Raw genomic sequence first — 16,380 nt, 5'->3', positions numbered from 1 at the left:
GTGGAGTCCTAGAGCGACATATACAAACACAAGGTACGGAATCGGTAGGTGATGTTCGGTGTGAGTTGTTTGGTGATTGATGGGCATTACGTGGAGTCCTAGAGCGACATATACAAACACAAGGTACGGAATCGGTAGGTGATGTTCGGTGTGAGTTGTTTGGTAATTGATGGGCATTACGTGGAGTCCTAGAGCGACATATACAAACACAAGGTACGGAATCGGTAGGTGATGTTCGGTGTGAGTTGTTTGGTAATCGATAGGCATTACGTGGAGTCCTAGAGCGACATATACAAACACAAGGTACGGAATCGGTAGGTGATGTTCGGTGTGAGTTGTTTGGTAATCGATAGGCATTACGTGGAGTCCTAGAGCGACATATACAAACACAAGGTACGGAATCGGTAGGTGATGTTCGGTGTGAGTTGTTTTGGTAATCGATAGGCATTACGTGGAGTCCTAGAGCGACATATACAAACACAAGGTACGGAATCGGTAGGTGATGTTCGATGTGAGTTGTTTGGTAATCGATAGGCATTACGTGGAGTCCTAGAGCGACATATACAAACGCAAGGTACGGAATCGGTAGGTGATGTTCGGTGTGAGTTGTTTGGTAATTGATAGGCATTACGTGGAGTCCTAGAGCGACATATACAAACGCAAGGTACGGAATCGGTAGGTGATGTTCGGTGTGAGTTGTTTGGTCATTGATGTTCATTACGTGGAGTCCTAGAGCGACATATACAAACGCAAGGTACGGAATCGGTAGGTGATGTTCGGTGTGAGTTGTTTGGTAATTGCTTGTTTGGCGTCGCTCGATTGTTTGGTCCAGCTGGGATGGGGCCTTAGTATTGGAACACAAGTTATGCTATAATTGGTGATTGAATTTTATGGATCTCAAAGTGGCCTGCCTTTTCCATTTACCATTAAAATGTAATATTCAGGCAATCCAAGACTAAGTAAATAATCTGAGTTGACTACGCAAAGTATCAGGATGATAGTCAGGTCACTCGGGATAGACCAGCGGACAAAACCATTGTTAACAATATTTCAAACCACTGTACTCTAAATGTCAACAGTTTTATTCACTGTAGATAAACAACGCTAAGAGGACTTGTTGTTTTCTGAAACAGTTTGCAAAAGGGTAAAAAAAGAATGTCATGAAAATTATAATAATAAAAAATTAAGTATCCACATGTTATTAAAATGTAGACAGAAATTCATAATAGCCAAATGGGAAAATGTGCTCTTAATAATTGAAGTTGAAAACTACAACATACAAAACAATCATCGGACACCTAGAGCCGACACGTGTTCCACACTAAACAACACGTGTTGGTATAAACAACGTAAACTATCATCTGGTACAGTATAAGAGATATTGAACGACTACTAAATGTAAAACCAATGAGCGTCCACCATCACAAATTGAGCCAGTGGCAGAAAGAGTCCTCACTGATGCAAAGTAAGACACCCGACGCTTTGGACGGATAAAGTAAAATAATGCTATTTGTCAAAGATTTACATCAGAGTGATTAGACACTTTTGCTCCAAGGTTTTGATCGTGAAAATGTCATTAAAGTTCAGTACTACTACTCTCGACTCAGGCTCCGGTAACACTAGTACTTAAAACTTCACAACTTACGAGTCACCATGGTAACCACTGCCGAAAGCAACAATGATGTCTGCCTCTGGTGAAAAGACCTCTCGGAACGAGAGCCTGCTGTAACGAGACCAGGCTGCCAGCGCTCGCTGCAACTCAGTTCTCACAGCTTCTTTCCCTATCTGCGGACTCCAGTTGGCAATACTGCAAAACATAGTAACATGTCAAACTGGTAAACTACCATGCAATATGGAAGGAGTTGAAGGTTTGTATTTATATAACGGTAATGTAAAACTTACAAGTAAGTGAATTGCCGTTTTATATACCCCAGAGTTGTCTATCCAAGATATCAGGTAATTCAGATTTACATCTACAGGTATACTGAAGATGTAGCTTTTGGTGCTATTTGGCTTGGAAGGCAAGATATCAGGCAACCCACATCTTATAATATTCTATAAGAGTAATATAAAACTTAGTAGACTAAGTGAGTTGCCGTTATGTCTATCCCAGAGTTACATATATACTGAACATGTAGCTTTTGGTGCGATTTGGCTTGGAAGGCAAGATATCAGGTAACCCACATTTTGTAAAATTCTATAACGGTAATGTAAAACTTACAAGTAAGTGAGTTGCCGTTTTGTCCATCCCTGTGTTGGACCGAGGATGTACCTTTTGGTGCGATTTGGCTTGGAAGGCAAGATATCAGGCAACCCACATCTTGGGGACTTCATCAGCTGAAACATATTGCAACTTTTATTGAGAAGTAGTACTGCTACAGATTTGGATTGATTAATTTTAGTTCACTTGAATATAAAGTAGAAGGGAATCTCTACTATATGGTTGTTAAGCTGGATTTTCTTCAGACCATGGTTTCATAGCTATGATCAACCTTCCCAAGGTTGTTCTGTGTACGGCTTTGGCTGCGCTTCAACCTACAATGTCTCCTGCTTAGAATCCGTAGTTACAGATTATTCGGAATGTCTAAGAGAGAAGGTTTAGAGGACTGCTAGTTGCAGTATCCCATGGATCAGTACGAAAAGAGGTTTTCTCTGTTACAAGGCAGAGGCCAGGTGATGGTCCTAACCTATATTTAGGCTTCTTGAATCACTGAGGGCGCCACACTCACTCCTACAACAACACAGTACAATCCACAGTAAACTATTGATCAAGGTATGTTTTACCTCGACACTAGTCTTAAGTGATATGCTGTTCTTCAATATATTTGAATGATATTTAGATAGGAAGCATAAATTACTGCAACTCACTAACCTGTATAGTCGCGTTGTCCAGCACTCCAGTTTGTTTAATATTTCCAAATTTCTGGACATCTTTAATGGCTAACTCCACTCTGACCAGCAACTCGGAATCGGAGTCTCCGCTGTCCAAGTAACCGAACCGGGACATGAAGTCTTTCTAAAAGAAATATTGTATCCAATTATTATTATTAGAATTGTTTAATCTCAAAACAATTAACTTTAAAATTTCAAACACGAAACAAAGTAATGCTGAACGAAATATAACAGATATTTTAATCCACATAACATAGCTGTAGTGTGAAGGGTTGATTCAATATGAATGTTGAGTTTAGCTCCAGTTCACATTCCTCTTAGTGCAGCGTCTGGAATCTGACGCTGTAACGACGTGGCTTCTGGAATCCGGAGTCATTAGCTTCTAAAGGAGATCCAACAAAATTCAGGGACGACGTAGCTCCATATGAATTCTTTATGTTGTTTCTACATCAGAGATACAGATACTACAAGATATGGTACAATCTAGGCAAAGAGGCATTCTTATCGTTTCATCAGGTGCACACTTGAGTGCACTTAGAAGTTTTAGACACTATCTCTTAACACTGTGGAGCAACCGAGCCGTGTACACATAGCCTAACTGTGGTGGGAAGGGTTGATTCAATGTGAATGACGAGTTTAGCTTCAGTTAACTTGTAATGAGGCAATGAGAATACCTCTTCACCTAGATTACACTATATACATTGTAGTCTAGATGACTCTAATGTAGAAACCATGTAAAGAGTTCATTTTGACCTTCTCATCGTTGACTATTTTATCTCTTCAGAAGAACATGACTCCAGATTCCAGAAGTCAAGTCTGTGACAGCATCAGATTCCACATTCAGCACTGAGAGGAAGGGAAACTAGAGCTAAACTCCAAATTGACAAATATTTTAATCTTCTTGTCGAAGCAAGTAATGAAATATTGATATCAGTTTTAGAATGGAGAGGAAGTGGAGAAAAAATAAGTAAAATTATTCACATAACAATAAATATAGTATGTTAGTTTTTTCCATAGACAGGGAGAACAAATACTACATCTATTATGTATATTAAAATTCTGTAGACAATGATATATTCAAGTAGCTTCCTTCCATTAAAGAATATTAATAATTTGTTCCAACTCCAATGTCATCAAGGTGGTCATTGTTGGTTGTACACTATAAAGTCCCCTGCTGATGAGGAGATCTCTGTTACGGATTCTGAGAAATCTGGCCAATCAACACGCACGTTTCGTTATACATATCTTTGATGTTGCTGATGGTTCTGAGATCTCAAAACGTGGAGAGGTGGAGTCGGACAGTAAAAGATTAAATCTTTACGATGTTTCCAGTAACTAAAATTTAATTCTAGTTATCCCTCAACCAGAAACCTTAGAGTTCCACACATATGGTACTCAATAAGAGAGAAAAATATGCTTTGTAATCAAAATTAAAATAAAGGTCACTTAGTTTTTCAATTGTTTTGGATAATTTCTCTTGATTTTAATTGTAAACGTAAAGTTGCTTGAAATGTCTGAAAACCTGTGTTATTATATAAAAAATGTTCATGAAAAAACCATTTTAACATCTGTATGAATGCATTGTAGCAACCAAGGGCGTATCCAGCTAAGGGGTCGAAAGGGTCCGGACTCCCTCCCCAAATTTTTAATTTTTACAATTACTTTTTTAGTAAACGATTATTATTATTTAAATAATTCAGTATTACTGACATGTACCGATGAAAGGTCGATCTCAATAAAGAAACGGACTAAGAACTTTTTAAGGAACAAAAATGGGGCCTCACTCTCTGTCCACTACGGGAAAATATTAGTTGCCTGGACACCCCCCCCCCAATTTTTTCCTGGCTACGCTCTTGGTAACAACCTGGAGAGCAATAGTTGCAGACCTTCTAAGAAACTCCATAACAAGGTTTCCGCGAGCTGGCGTTTGCAGGAAAGACAATGAGGGATTAAAAACATATAGCATTATTGTTAACAAAATGTGATTGACTAACTGAGGCTATCATTTACGGCGAGCAGTTCAATATTGGGCAATGTACCGCTCCAATAATTTCGCTACAAAATTCTTGTTTCATCCATCAAAATGAAAATATATGAAAATCCATTTTATCCCTATATTCCTGGTTATATATATATATATATATATATATATATATATATATATATATATATATATTTACCGTATTTGATCCTCCATTATAAAACTATAATAATGAATTTACCCACATTCTAACCTTTTCTGAGAGAACATGTGTCGGAAGGCGTAGTAAAAGGACTTAAACATCAGAAATATAATTCCATTAGCAAATCCTGACATTAACTGTTTCAGAACCTTGATGTGCCACTTGCTGGCTACTTACCCGTCAGAAATTATCGGGATTAGAGGAGAGGAGGAGTATTAATAAAGGACAGTTTAAAAGTAAACACGTTTTAGTCGGAAATATTTGGGAGAGCCCGAATTCATGTTACTTTGTCTCGCCAGATGATTACTCGTGGGAACATATTATCGGCCCCGACAGTGGAAGAAATAAGGTACTACGACCATGATTGGCCGATCTAAGTATCAAATTACTCAACCGAACAGTCACGACTACAAACATGAAGATCTTACCACTTCCTAGAGGGCTACCTGCTTGACTTAGCGATTGTTGTAGGTGTAGCGACCACAATATCATAGGCAGATTCCTATCCATTATGATTTGATATATTGTGTCCTATCACTAAAATGTCCAGGGGAAATTCGATTGGTCATTTTTATTTGTATTATTGTTTTTATTTTACTTCTCAAAACCATACTGTATAACTCATCATACTTCTTTGAGTCTTTGTTGGAAGAGTTGTTAGGCTATAATTTGTTATTACCATTTCAAAATGTTTATATAAGAAACTACGTATAACATAATTTAATTTATTTCTAATGGTAATTAGTACGTGAGTTATATAAATTCAATTCTGTTTCAACACCGAAACACTGGACACTGCTGAGAATATTACACTAAGTCCAATAGATAACAGCTGATGGGTTGGTCACTGAACTCTGCCGTCTAGAGACAGGCTAAGTGGCGATGATTTACAATTGTCCAGGCAGTGGGTCAAGTAGACCGGACTAGAGACAATCACTGAGTATATACATGTGCGTGCATGACTTGATACAACAACAGCTGATGGGTTGGTCACTGAACTCTGCCGTCTAGAGACAGGCTAAGTGGCGATGATTTACAATTGTCCAGGCAGTGGGTCAAGTAGACCGGACCAGAGACAATCACTGAGTATATACATGTGCGTGCATGACTTGATACAACAACAGCTGATGAGTTGGTCACTGAACTCTGCCGTCTAGAGACAGGCTAAGTGGCGATGATTTACAATTGTCCAGGCAGTGGGTCAAGTAGACCGGACTAGAGACAATCACTGAGTATATACATGTGCGTGCATGACTGGATACAACAACAGCTGATGAGTTGGTCACTGAACTCTGCCGTCTAGAGACAGGCTAAGTGGCGATGATTTACAATTGTCCAGGCAGTGGGTCAAGTAGACCGGACTAGAGACAATCACTGAGTATATACATGTGCGTGCATGACTGGATACAACAACAGCTGATGGGTTGGTCACTGAACTCTGCCGTCTAGAGACAGGCTAAGTGGCGATGATTTACAATTGTCCAGGCAGTGGGTCAAGTAGGCCGGACTAGAGACAATCACTGAGTATATACATGTGCGTGCATGACTGGATACAACAACAGCTGATGAGTTGGTCACTGAAACTCTGCCGTCTAGAGACAGGCTAAGTGGCGATGATTTACAATTGTCCAGGCAGTGGGTCAAGTAGGCCGGACCAGAGACAATCACTGAGTATACACATGAGTGTCCATGACTTGGAATCGAAAACATCGCTTTTTATCTCAGCCTTCAACACTTCCCGATGGGGATTTTTGGCAGTTTCAGCAGGATACATGATTAGGTATTGTATACATTTCAACTTAGACTATAGAACGGATTATAAAATATATAATACACATAATATATGTGAAGTGGAAGACCGTAGTTATTATAATATTAGTTAAGATAAGATGTCTGGGTTTTGTTGAAAATAACCGCTTTCGTGTCTTGACATTTGATCCCTAGCAGTTATGAACGGGTGTGAACAAGCATTTGTGGATAATAAACAGATTTAAATGGATTTGAAGCTGGATTTAATCAACCAACTCTAAACTCATGTTCTATGGAGTATCTAGAATTTGAGGTTGGGACTAAAGTCTATCATCTTTTTCTCGTCAGAAAGTGGCTCGTCGATTGTAAATGACTTTCTTTATTTCAGATTCAAGGGTTTTTTGAAAATTTGACCACAACTTCAAGAAATTGTTCAATCAATATGATTCGACAGTAAAGTTTCGTCTCTGAAATGGATTGTATTTAATACAGTACATGGGGCTGGAACTATACCCGAATGTGTACCCGAATCTACAGTGTTATGTGTTACACTATAAAGCTTATATAATAGCGGTCCAGCTATAATACAAACTACTACAAGATACAAATCTACGCATTAAGCAAACGTGAAATGAATATCGACAGATTAAGTTAATGTAAAATCGTATTTCGATAAATTTATATAACAGTAATGCGCGGCTGTAAACATCTCTGAAATATAAACCAATGAATCAATCGGATTGAATTTTTCAATTGATCAGGGTTTCCCACCTGAGAGATAAAAGTGAGGTGACCTAACCTCTCATCAATAACAAGCGTGGCTAATGACTCACGACGCATGCGCCGCACGCACTGCTCTCATACCGGATGTGTGTGATACTCCCTCCTTATTTATAATAATAATAATACTCTTTATTGCGTCAATAATTACAAGATTGCATGCATGCGTCAGGTACATTCATAATAATATAGATTTGCATTAATTCTATTGCAGTTGTAACTTAAAAATCAATTGTATTACAGAACTGGGGTTTTATTTGATTATTGTTTTCAATAGTTTTCAATAATTTTCATCCCACCAACTCAGCATGAACTCTTCAACGGAGTAAAACGCCTTTGACACCACCAGAAGGTCTTTTAATCGAGATTTAATCGTTTATAACTGAGATGTTTAATTCCTTCAGGCAGCTTATTTATCAGTTTCACATTAACTAGGGACGGCAAGTGTTCAAATGCAGTCGTTCTATGTTGTTACAGTCCGAAAGTTGTCCCTGCCTCTTGTCTCGTATTGGTGGACGTCACTGCCTTGGACAACTCATTTGACTGCATTTGAGTCGACAGTATAGAACGACGTCGAGAATATAGAGACAGGGGAAAGTTAACAATCCAAGCTCTCTGAGGGCATCTTTGCACGACTCTCTGAAATCCAATTTGTAAATAATTCTGATAGCTTTCTTTTGAGCTCTAAATACTTTTTTTAATTTGTATTTAGAACAGCTGCCGCATAGTATCAAACCATAAGACAAATATGGATGTATCAGGCCAAAGTAGACAATTTTTAATACATCAATAGAACAGAATTTTGCAAGATTACGCAAAACATAAATGCCAGAAGTAACCTTGGAGCAGATGCTGTCAATGTGAAAGCCCCAAGTCAGCCCTCGGGTACATTCCAAGGAACTTAACGGATTCGGACTCTTCCAAGAGAACATCATCCATCATTGCCGCGGGACGATACTCTTGTTCTTGTCAATGCCGAAGGCAACAATTTATTGAGTTTGATTTTGAGCTGTTTGTTTTCAAATTAATTCTTGAGAAATATTCGATAAATATATATATGAATTTAAATCGATAAGTGACTTCACTTCAAGATCATTTTTAGATTTAGATTTAATACAGAGAGTCGTGCCATTAGCATATTGGATCACCTTTCCATTCTGGATTGATGTATTCAATTTATTGACATAAATAAAGAAGAGAACTGGCCCCAATATTGATCCCTGAGGGACTCTAGAGTAGGATACGAACATGAGGTGAGTAGACCCACAAAGTCGCAATCTACCCACTGTTGTTGGTGCCGAACAATGATAACGCAGCCACTCGCACATGACATGTACCGAAGTTAGGACGGTGAGGGGAGAAGTGATGTACGTCCACGGTAGTCAATGAGATAAAGTTAGCATTTAAAGAGAGATGGAGGATGTGGCTGGGCTTTGTCCCATCTAGAATATTTTGTATGCAAATAAACCCAAACCTCCTAGACTTCTTATCATCGTGTACACAAAGGAATTCCTCATAACTGATTCACCACAAAATCTATGGAACTACTGAAAGGATTTAAATGGCATGTTACACACGGAACGTCTCATTTCTTCGTTAAAAATGTGTTAAAAATTTTACAATCACGCTGCTGACAGAAATGTCTTATTTACGACCGACTACTCAGAGATGAAAGTAGAAATTTTGAATTCGCAAATTTGACAAAATTATCAATCAGTGCCCAAAATTTCGCAATTATATTGCGCATATCTGTAACCACGAACACACACACACACACACACACACACACACACACACACACACACACACACACACACACACACACACACACACACACACACACACACACTTGTGTGTTTATATCATATTTCCCGGACTGAACGGTTAAATGAGATGCGATGTTAATTAAGACTTTAAACTTTGAACTTCTATATGAACTTTATGCTTCTATTTATAAACACGATTTCTACAGAAACGATTTTGATGTGTTTTGTTCTCATTTTGGAAGTTGCGCCAAGGAACTCACATCACGTTCAAATTTTTTAACTGTAAACGAAATAAGGTCTTAGAAACTACTGAATAAAATACAGTACCAATATGAGTTTTGAAATACATTCACAAATTACAATTATTCCGTGCGATGTTGTTCCTGGAAATCATGCTCCAGAAGTCTTACAATTAGTGAAAAGTCATAAATTTTAAACAATCACTAATATTATGCCATACATTTTACAGTGATATTCACGCTATCCATTACTACCGTATAGTCTTTATCTTAAATGCCAAACTTCACACAGCTAGCCTTCAAAGCAGACAGTAAAAACTGCCTACAGTAATGAAATCATACGATATATAAAAATCCTATTACTGGACTACTTCTGCCATGTATAAACAATCACGTTCGTAGTACAAGAAAAATTTTTTCTCTACGGCCTCCAGGCTCCACCATATTGTATTAAATGCACGTATAAAATCCTACTGGACTACTTCTGCCATGTATAAACATTCACGTTCGTATTACAAGAAAATCGCTTTTCTCTACGGCCTCCAGGCTCCACCATATATTGTATTAAATGCAACGTATACAATCCTACTGGACTACTTTCTGCCATGTATAAACATTCACGTTCGTATTACAAGAAAAACGCTTTTTCTCTACGGCCTCCAAGCTCCACCATATTGTATTAAATGCACGTATAAAATCGCCATACTGGACTACTTCTGCCATGTATAAAACATTCACGTTCGTAGTTACAAGAAACGCTTTTTCTCTACGGCCGCCAGGCTCCACCATATTGTATTAAATGCACGTATAAAAATCCTACTGGACTTACTTCTGCCATGTATAAACATTCACGTTCGTAGTACAAGAAAACGCTTTTTCTCTACGGCCTCCAAGCTCCACCATATTGTATTAAATGCATGTATAAAATCCTACTGGACTACTTCTGCCATGTATAAACATTCACGTTCGTAGTACAAGAAAACGCTTTTTCTCTACGGCCTCCAAAGCTCCACCATATTGTATTAAATGCATGTATAAAATCCTACTGGACTACTTCTCGCATGTATAAATTCACGTTCGTTAGTACAAGAAAACGCTTTTCTCTACGGCCTCCAAGCTCCACCATATTGTATTAAATGCATGTATAAAATCCTACTGGACTACTTCTGCCATGTATAAACATTAACGTTCGTATTACAAGAAAACGCTTTTTCTCTACGGCCTCCAAGGCTCCACCATATTGTATTAAATGCATGTATAAAAATCCTACTGGGACTACTTCTGCCATGTATAAACAATCAAGTTCGTAGTACAAGAAAACGCTTTTTCTCTACGGCCTCCAAGGCTCCACCATATTGTATTAAATGCATGTATAAAATCCTACTGGACTACTTCTGCCATGTATAAACATTCTCGTTCGTATTACAAGAAAACGCTTTTTCTCTACGGCCTTCCAAGGCTCCACCATATTGTATTAAATGCACGTATAAAATCCTACTGGACTACTTCTGCCATGTATAAACATTCACGTTCGTATTACAAGAAATCGCTTTTCTCTACGGCCTCCAGGCTCCACCATATTGTATTAAATGCATGTATAAAATCCCTACTGGACGACTACTTCTGCCATGTATAAACATTCACGTTCGTAGTACAAGAAAACTCTTTTTCTCTACGGCTCCAAGCTCCACCATATTGTATTAAATGCATGTATAAAATCCTACTGGACTACTTCTGCCATGTATAAACATTCACGTTCGTAGTACAAGAAAACGCTTTTTCTCTACGGCCTCCAGGCTCCACCATATTGTATTAAATGCATGTATAAAATCCTACTGGACTACTTCTGCCATGTATAAACATTCACGTTCGTAGTACAAGAAAACGCTTTTTCTCTACGGCCTCCAGGCTCCACCATATTGTATTAAATGCATGTATAAAATCCTACTGGACTACTTCTGCCATGTATAAACATTCACGTTCGTAGTACAAGAAAACGCTTTTTCTCTACGGCCTCCAGGCTCCACCATATTGTATTAAATGCATGTATAAAATCCTACTGGACTACTTCTGCCATTTATAAACATTCACGTTCGTAGTACAAGAAAACGCTTTTTCTCTACTGCCTCCAGGCTCCACCATATTGTATTAAATGCATGTATAAAATCCTACTGGACTACTTCTGCCATGTATAAACATTCACGTTCGTATTACAAGAAAACGCTTTTTCTCTACGGCCTCCAGGCTCCACCATATTGTATTAAATGCATGTATAAACTCCTACTGGACTACTTCTGCCATGTATAAACATTCACGTTCGTATTACAAGAAAACGCTTTTTCTCTACGGCCTCCAGGCTCCACCATATTGTATTAAATGCATGTATAAAATCCTACTGGACTACTTCTGCCATGTATAAACATTCACGTTCGTAGTACAAGAAAACGCTTTTTCTCTACGGCCTCCAGGCTCCACCATATTGTATTAAATGCATGTATAAAATCCTACTGGACTACTTCTGCCATGTATAAATATTCACGTTCGTAGTACAAGAACACGCTTTTTCTCTACGGCCTCCAGGCTCCACCATATTGTATTAAATGCATGTATAAAATCCTACTGGACTACTTCTGCCATGTATAAACATTCACGTTCGTAGTACAAGAAAACGCTTTTTCTCTACGGCCTCCAGGCTCCACCATATTGTATTAAATGCATGTATAAAATCCTACTGGACTACTTCTGCCATGTATAAACATTCACGTTCGTAGTACAAGAAAACGCTTTTTCTCTACGGCCTCCAAGCTCCACCATATTGTATTAAATGCATGTATAAAATCCTACTGGACTACTTCTGCCATGTATAAACATTCACGTTCGTAGTACAAGAAAACGCTTTTTCTCTACGGCCTCCAAGCTCCACCATATTGTATTAAATGCATGTATAAAATCCTACTGGACTGCTTCTTCCCGTGTATAAGTGACCGGTGATACCTGTGTTGAGGAAAAGAATTTCTTGATATATGCAGTAATATGGTTAAAAGAAGAAAACAATAAGTCAGTTAAGTCGCATAAATCACTATCTATATTGTATAGTTGGCAATTTGTGGTCATGGTTCTCATGAACCTATGGGATATCCTGTATCTTTATCCATCTATATTTATCTATTTATCCTGTAGAAAGTTCATTACTATTAAAACTCATCGTACATATTTTAGCCCCTAAGATCGATCAGTCTTTGCTGAAACTTCCATCACATGGACCAAACTGTAGGTACGATTGTGCTAGAATTGGACATATAAAATTTGTGGTTTGATCTACTCTTTCATTGAGTATAGCTGTAAACTACTTGTTTTATATTCCTAACTCCATATTATATAGGTTATTTACGGAAACACAAGCAATTTCCCTTATGATCATTTTAGCTTAATATTAAAATGTCACTTTTTTTAAGAAGCAGTACTGCTATTTAAGCAGTTGTTTGTACCATTAATTGAGATTAATTTCTAAAGTGTCGGCGATAATTTAACAAACCAAAAGAAACAATGTTTTATTATGACGTAAATAATTACGCGTAATGTTAATGAGATGGAACTGTGCTCCCTTTTTGGGTCTTTTGTGCAAGAGATGTTTTAATTTAATTTTCATTGAGAATCATATATAAGCACGTCATATTGTTTTCGGAAACATTTCACTACTCTTTTAAACTTTTAAGATAATAAAGTAAACATGAAACTAAAATATTTTTGAAATCAATAATCAGTAATTTGCTTACATTTTTACTGTAAGGATGAAATTTTTCTCCGAATTACTCTAAATAATGGTTTATTAAATTGTAACCATTTCTAATGCTTAACAAAATGTATCACATCACATATCTATTCAAATTTTCATTTAAAGTGTATAAATAAATAAATTTTAAACGATATGTAGTACAAAATTACATTTAACCATTTCAGTATCAGGTGGAGAAGTATGGTGTCTCCAGTCTCGTATTTTATACTGTCAGAGACTATAAAGTACTAGTAATTTACTTAATTTACTAATTACCAGCGTGATTTAAACCTAACGGATAGCTGGCTTAGTGCACTTTGTTCACACACACACACACACACACACACACACACACACACACACACACACACACACACACACACATATATATATATATATATATATATATATATATATACATATTTCTTGTGTTCGTGTGTATGTGACTGAACTCCTCCTAAAACGACTGGACCGATTTTGACGAAATTTTGTGTGTGTGTTGAAGGGGATTCGGGAATGGTTCAGATTCACAATTTGGTCCAATTTAAATAGTTTATTTAATTAATTTTTTTAATTATAAATATTGTTGTTGATGTTGGAGTGTTTTTATATTGGATCCGACAGACTGCGCTACGACACGTAATACAAAGCGAACTGGTACTTAACAGCTGTTAATACTTTCAGCTGAAGTTCATCAAAGAGGCAGAAACATTTGTTTACATTTAAAATTTAGAAAATTGTTATTGTAAAGTGCTAATATATTGTTAAATATGTGTCAAGGCCAACTTGTGAATACTTGTATGCGAATATTTCCTTCTTTTATAACTGGGGATGTTTTAAATAATTTACTGTATATCAAATGAACAACTAAACAAAAATGTACGTATGCCGCGTACGTACGTGCGGTGTACAAAAACGTATTGTTGTCAACATGAACAACTAAACAAAAAATGTACATATGCCGCGTACGTACGTGTGGTGTACAAAAACGTATTGTTGTCAACATGAACAACTAAACAAAAATGTACATATGCCGCGTACGTACGTGCGGTGTACAAAAACGTATTGTTGTCAACATGAACAACTAAACAAAAATGTACATATGCCGCGTACGTACGTGTGGTGTACAAAAACGTATTGTTGTCAACATGAACAACTAAACAAAAATGTACGTATGTCGCGTACGTACGTGTGGTGTACCAAAACGTATTGTTGTCAACATGAACAACTAAACAAAAATGTACGTATGTCGCGTACGTACGTGTGGTGTACAAAAACGTATTGTTGTCAACATGGCATAAACTTTTCTTGCGTTTTCAATCACATCTGACTTATTTTAATTTATTGCAACCTAGAAAAATCAAATTCCAAATAAAATACATTACCAAATTTAAATTTAGGATAAATATTAATGAGATAGTGTGTTTATTATCAATAATGCCTAATAAGCCGAGTATACATAAGCCTAATAGACTAGATCAGAATCTTTGGATTTTAAAATAATCCAGTTTTTTTTTTTAACTTTCCCTGCTTGACTCAAAATAACTTATAGATCACTGACAATTCTAAAAAATGCACTTTTTTGATTAAAGTAAAAAGAATTGTGTACTTTCTTTGGATGTTAATAAATGTCTTAGGAAACCCCAACACATGTGAACGGTTTCCGAACAATAAATAAAAATCAATTTTTTAAACAGTGTTTTAAAATCTGGTTTTAACAGAAACATAATAGACCTAATTATTATTCATTGTATTGTGTTAGCCACCCAAATCAATAACAAAGCTTATTTTTTAATTTATAAAGTTTCCAAAAACAGATTTATTTAAAAAGTAATATTTTTTTAATTTGTAGTTTTTAGTTATTTAGGACATAATTTTTGCAATATCCTTTAAGAAGTAGAAGAATGTTTATGCCCATTACATTATGCTAAGCAGTCAATATAATTCTCGCAACAATTGTATGTAAAACATGAAACTAAAAATGAACATGCATTATTTATTAAGCTGTGGATGTAAAATCGATGTCATAAAATGTAAAATAATTGTTTTGCTCCAAATAAAATGTAAAAAGCAAATAACAAATAACAAAAAAGTAATAACAGAATATTTGCTATTGGTTCAACTGAGAGGAAATCAGCTGCCAGAGTCAATAACCTAATTAACGTTCCAAGTAATTAACTCAATAAACTGTCCTGACGCCTAGAGCTAAGAGCTAAGAGCTAATCACTTACAGCGAATACGATGTCCTCCTTATTATCCGTATCAGACACAGGAGCACAGGACACTGATAACAACAACAAGGACAACAAGAGTGCGCGCACCAAGGAGGCCGCCATAGTGTCTCTCGGCAGTTAGCCTCGACCGACACAGGGTCCACGGTACTTATAGATGGCGCTAGCGACAGGTGACTCAAACCTCACCACGTCACTTTTCTTTACTAGGAACTTTTATTGGCTCCTATTCAAAAATCCAAGCCGGTTTTTGAGTAGTTTGTTGCCCTCGTTTTGGATTCTAATCTTTTCCTCGAATTTCTGGACACTTTTCATAATAAAACTGATTCTGCACGCATATCCGAAGCCCATTGGACGAATCTTGTCAGTCATGGCACAGAAAGCCCTTTTAGAATTATTCGCAATTCTCCAAATAACCAGAAATTAGTGTATTCTAATAAATGTCCGTGATGAAAGACTACAAAGCAACGTCAGATCATCTGGTCCAAACTGTTTTCGGATATCATGTACCGTTATTTAGTTGTACTTCATATAGTACATATTTTCGCAACCCAGTTTACTCGTTACTGGTTAGTATAAGTTACATCCGATGTTCTTGGAACTAAATTCTTGGCAGATTGATAACCTAATTGGCACGCGTATTAATTTTTTTCTCTCGGAAACTTTATAGCTGCCGTTCTTGCTGCCGAGTAACATTCTCGCGCGCCTTGTCCGTAAGTAAAATTTATATTTTCGTATTTAAGTTAGCCCTTTCATGCGAGACAT

At 37.0% G+C, this 16,380-nt stretch overlaps 1 protein-coding gene across 1 annotated transcript; it reads right to left on the bottom strand.

The window, feature by feature from the left end:
* Positions 1–1,641: 1,641 nt before the first annotated feature.
* LOC124367189 (matrix metalloproteinase-17-like) lies at positions 1,642–15,755 on the bottom strand. Its single transcript, XM_046823840.1, has 4 exons — positions 15,616–15,755; positions 2,873–3,016; positions 2,222–2,337; positions 1,642–1,807 (listed from the first exon to the last, which is right to left on the bottom strand). Exons 1-4 carry the CDS (start codon positions 15,718–15,720, stop codon positions 1,642–1,644), a joined length of 531 nt encoding a protein of 176 aa, XP_046679796.1. The 5' UTR covers positions 15,721–15,755.
* Between the last annotated feature and the right edge of the window lie 625 nt (positions 15,756–16,380).

Source organism: Homalodisca vitripennis, chromosome 8, assembly GCF_021130785.1.
Source record: "Homalodisca vitripennis isolate AUS2020 chromosome 8, UT_GWSS_2.1, whole genome shotgun sequence".
Classification (NCBI taxonomy): Eukaryota; Metazoa; Arthropoda; class Insecta; order Hemiptera; family Cicadellidae; genus Homalodisca; species Homalodisca vitripennis.
The sequence above is the reverse complement of the archived record's forward strand: the minus strand, read 5'-3'. Positions and strand labels throughout refer to the sequence as shown.

Coding starts and splice junctions, on each gene's coding strand:
- LOC124367189 (XM_046823840.1), bottom strand. CDS start 15,720: ATGGCGGCCTCCTTGGTGCGCGCACTCTTGTTGTCCTTGTTGTTGTTA. Junction 3,017..15,615: donor AGGAGGACATCGTATTCGCT/GTAAGTGATTAG, acceptor TATTTCTTTTAG/AAAGACTTCATGTCCCGGTT. Junction 2,338..2,872: donor TGGACAACGCGACTATACAG/GTTAGTGAGTTG, acceptor AATATGTTTCAG/CTGATGAAGTCCCCAAGATG.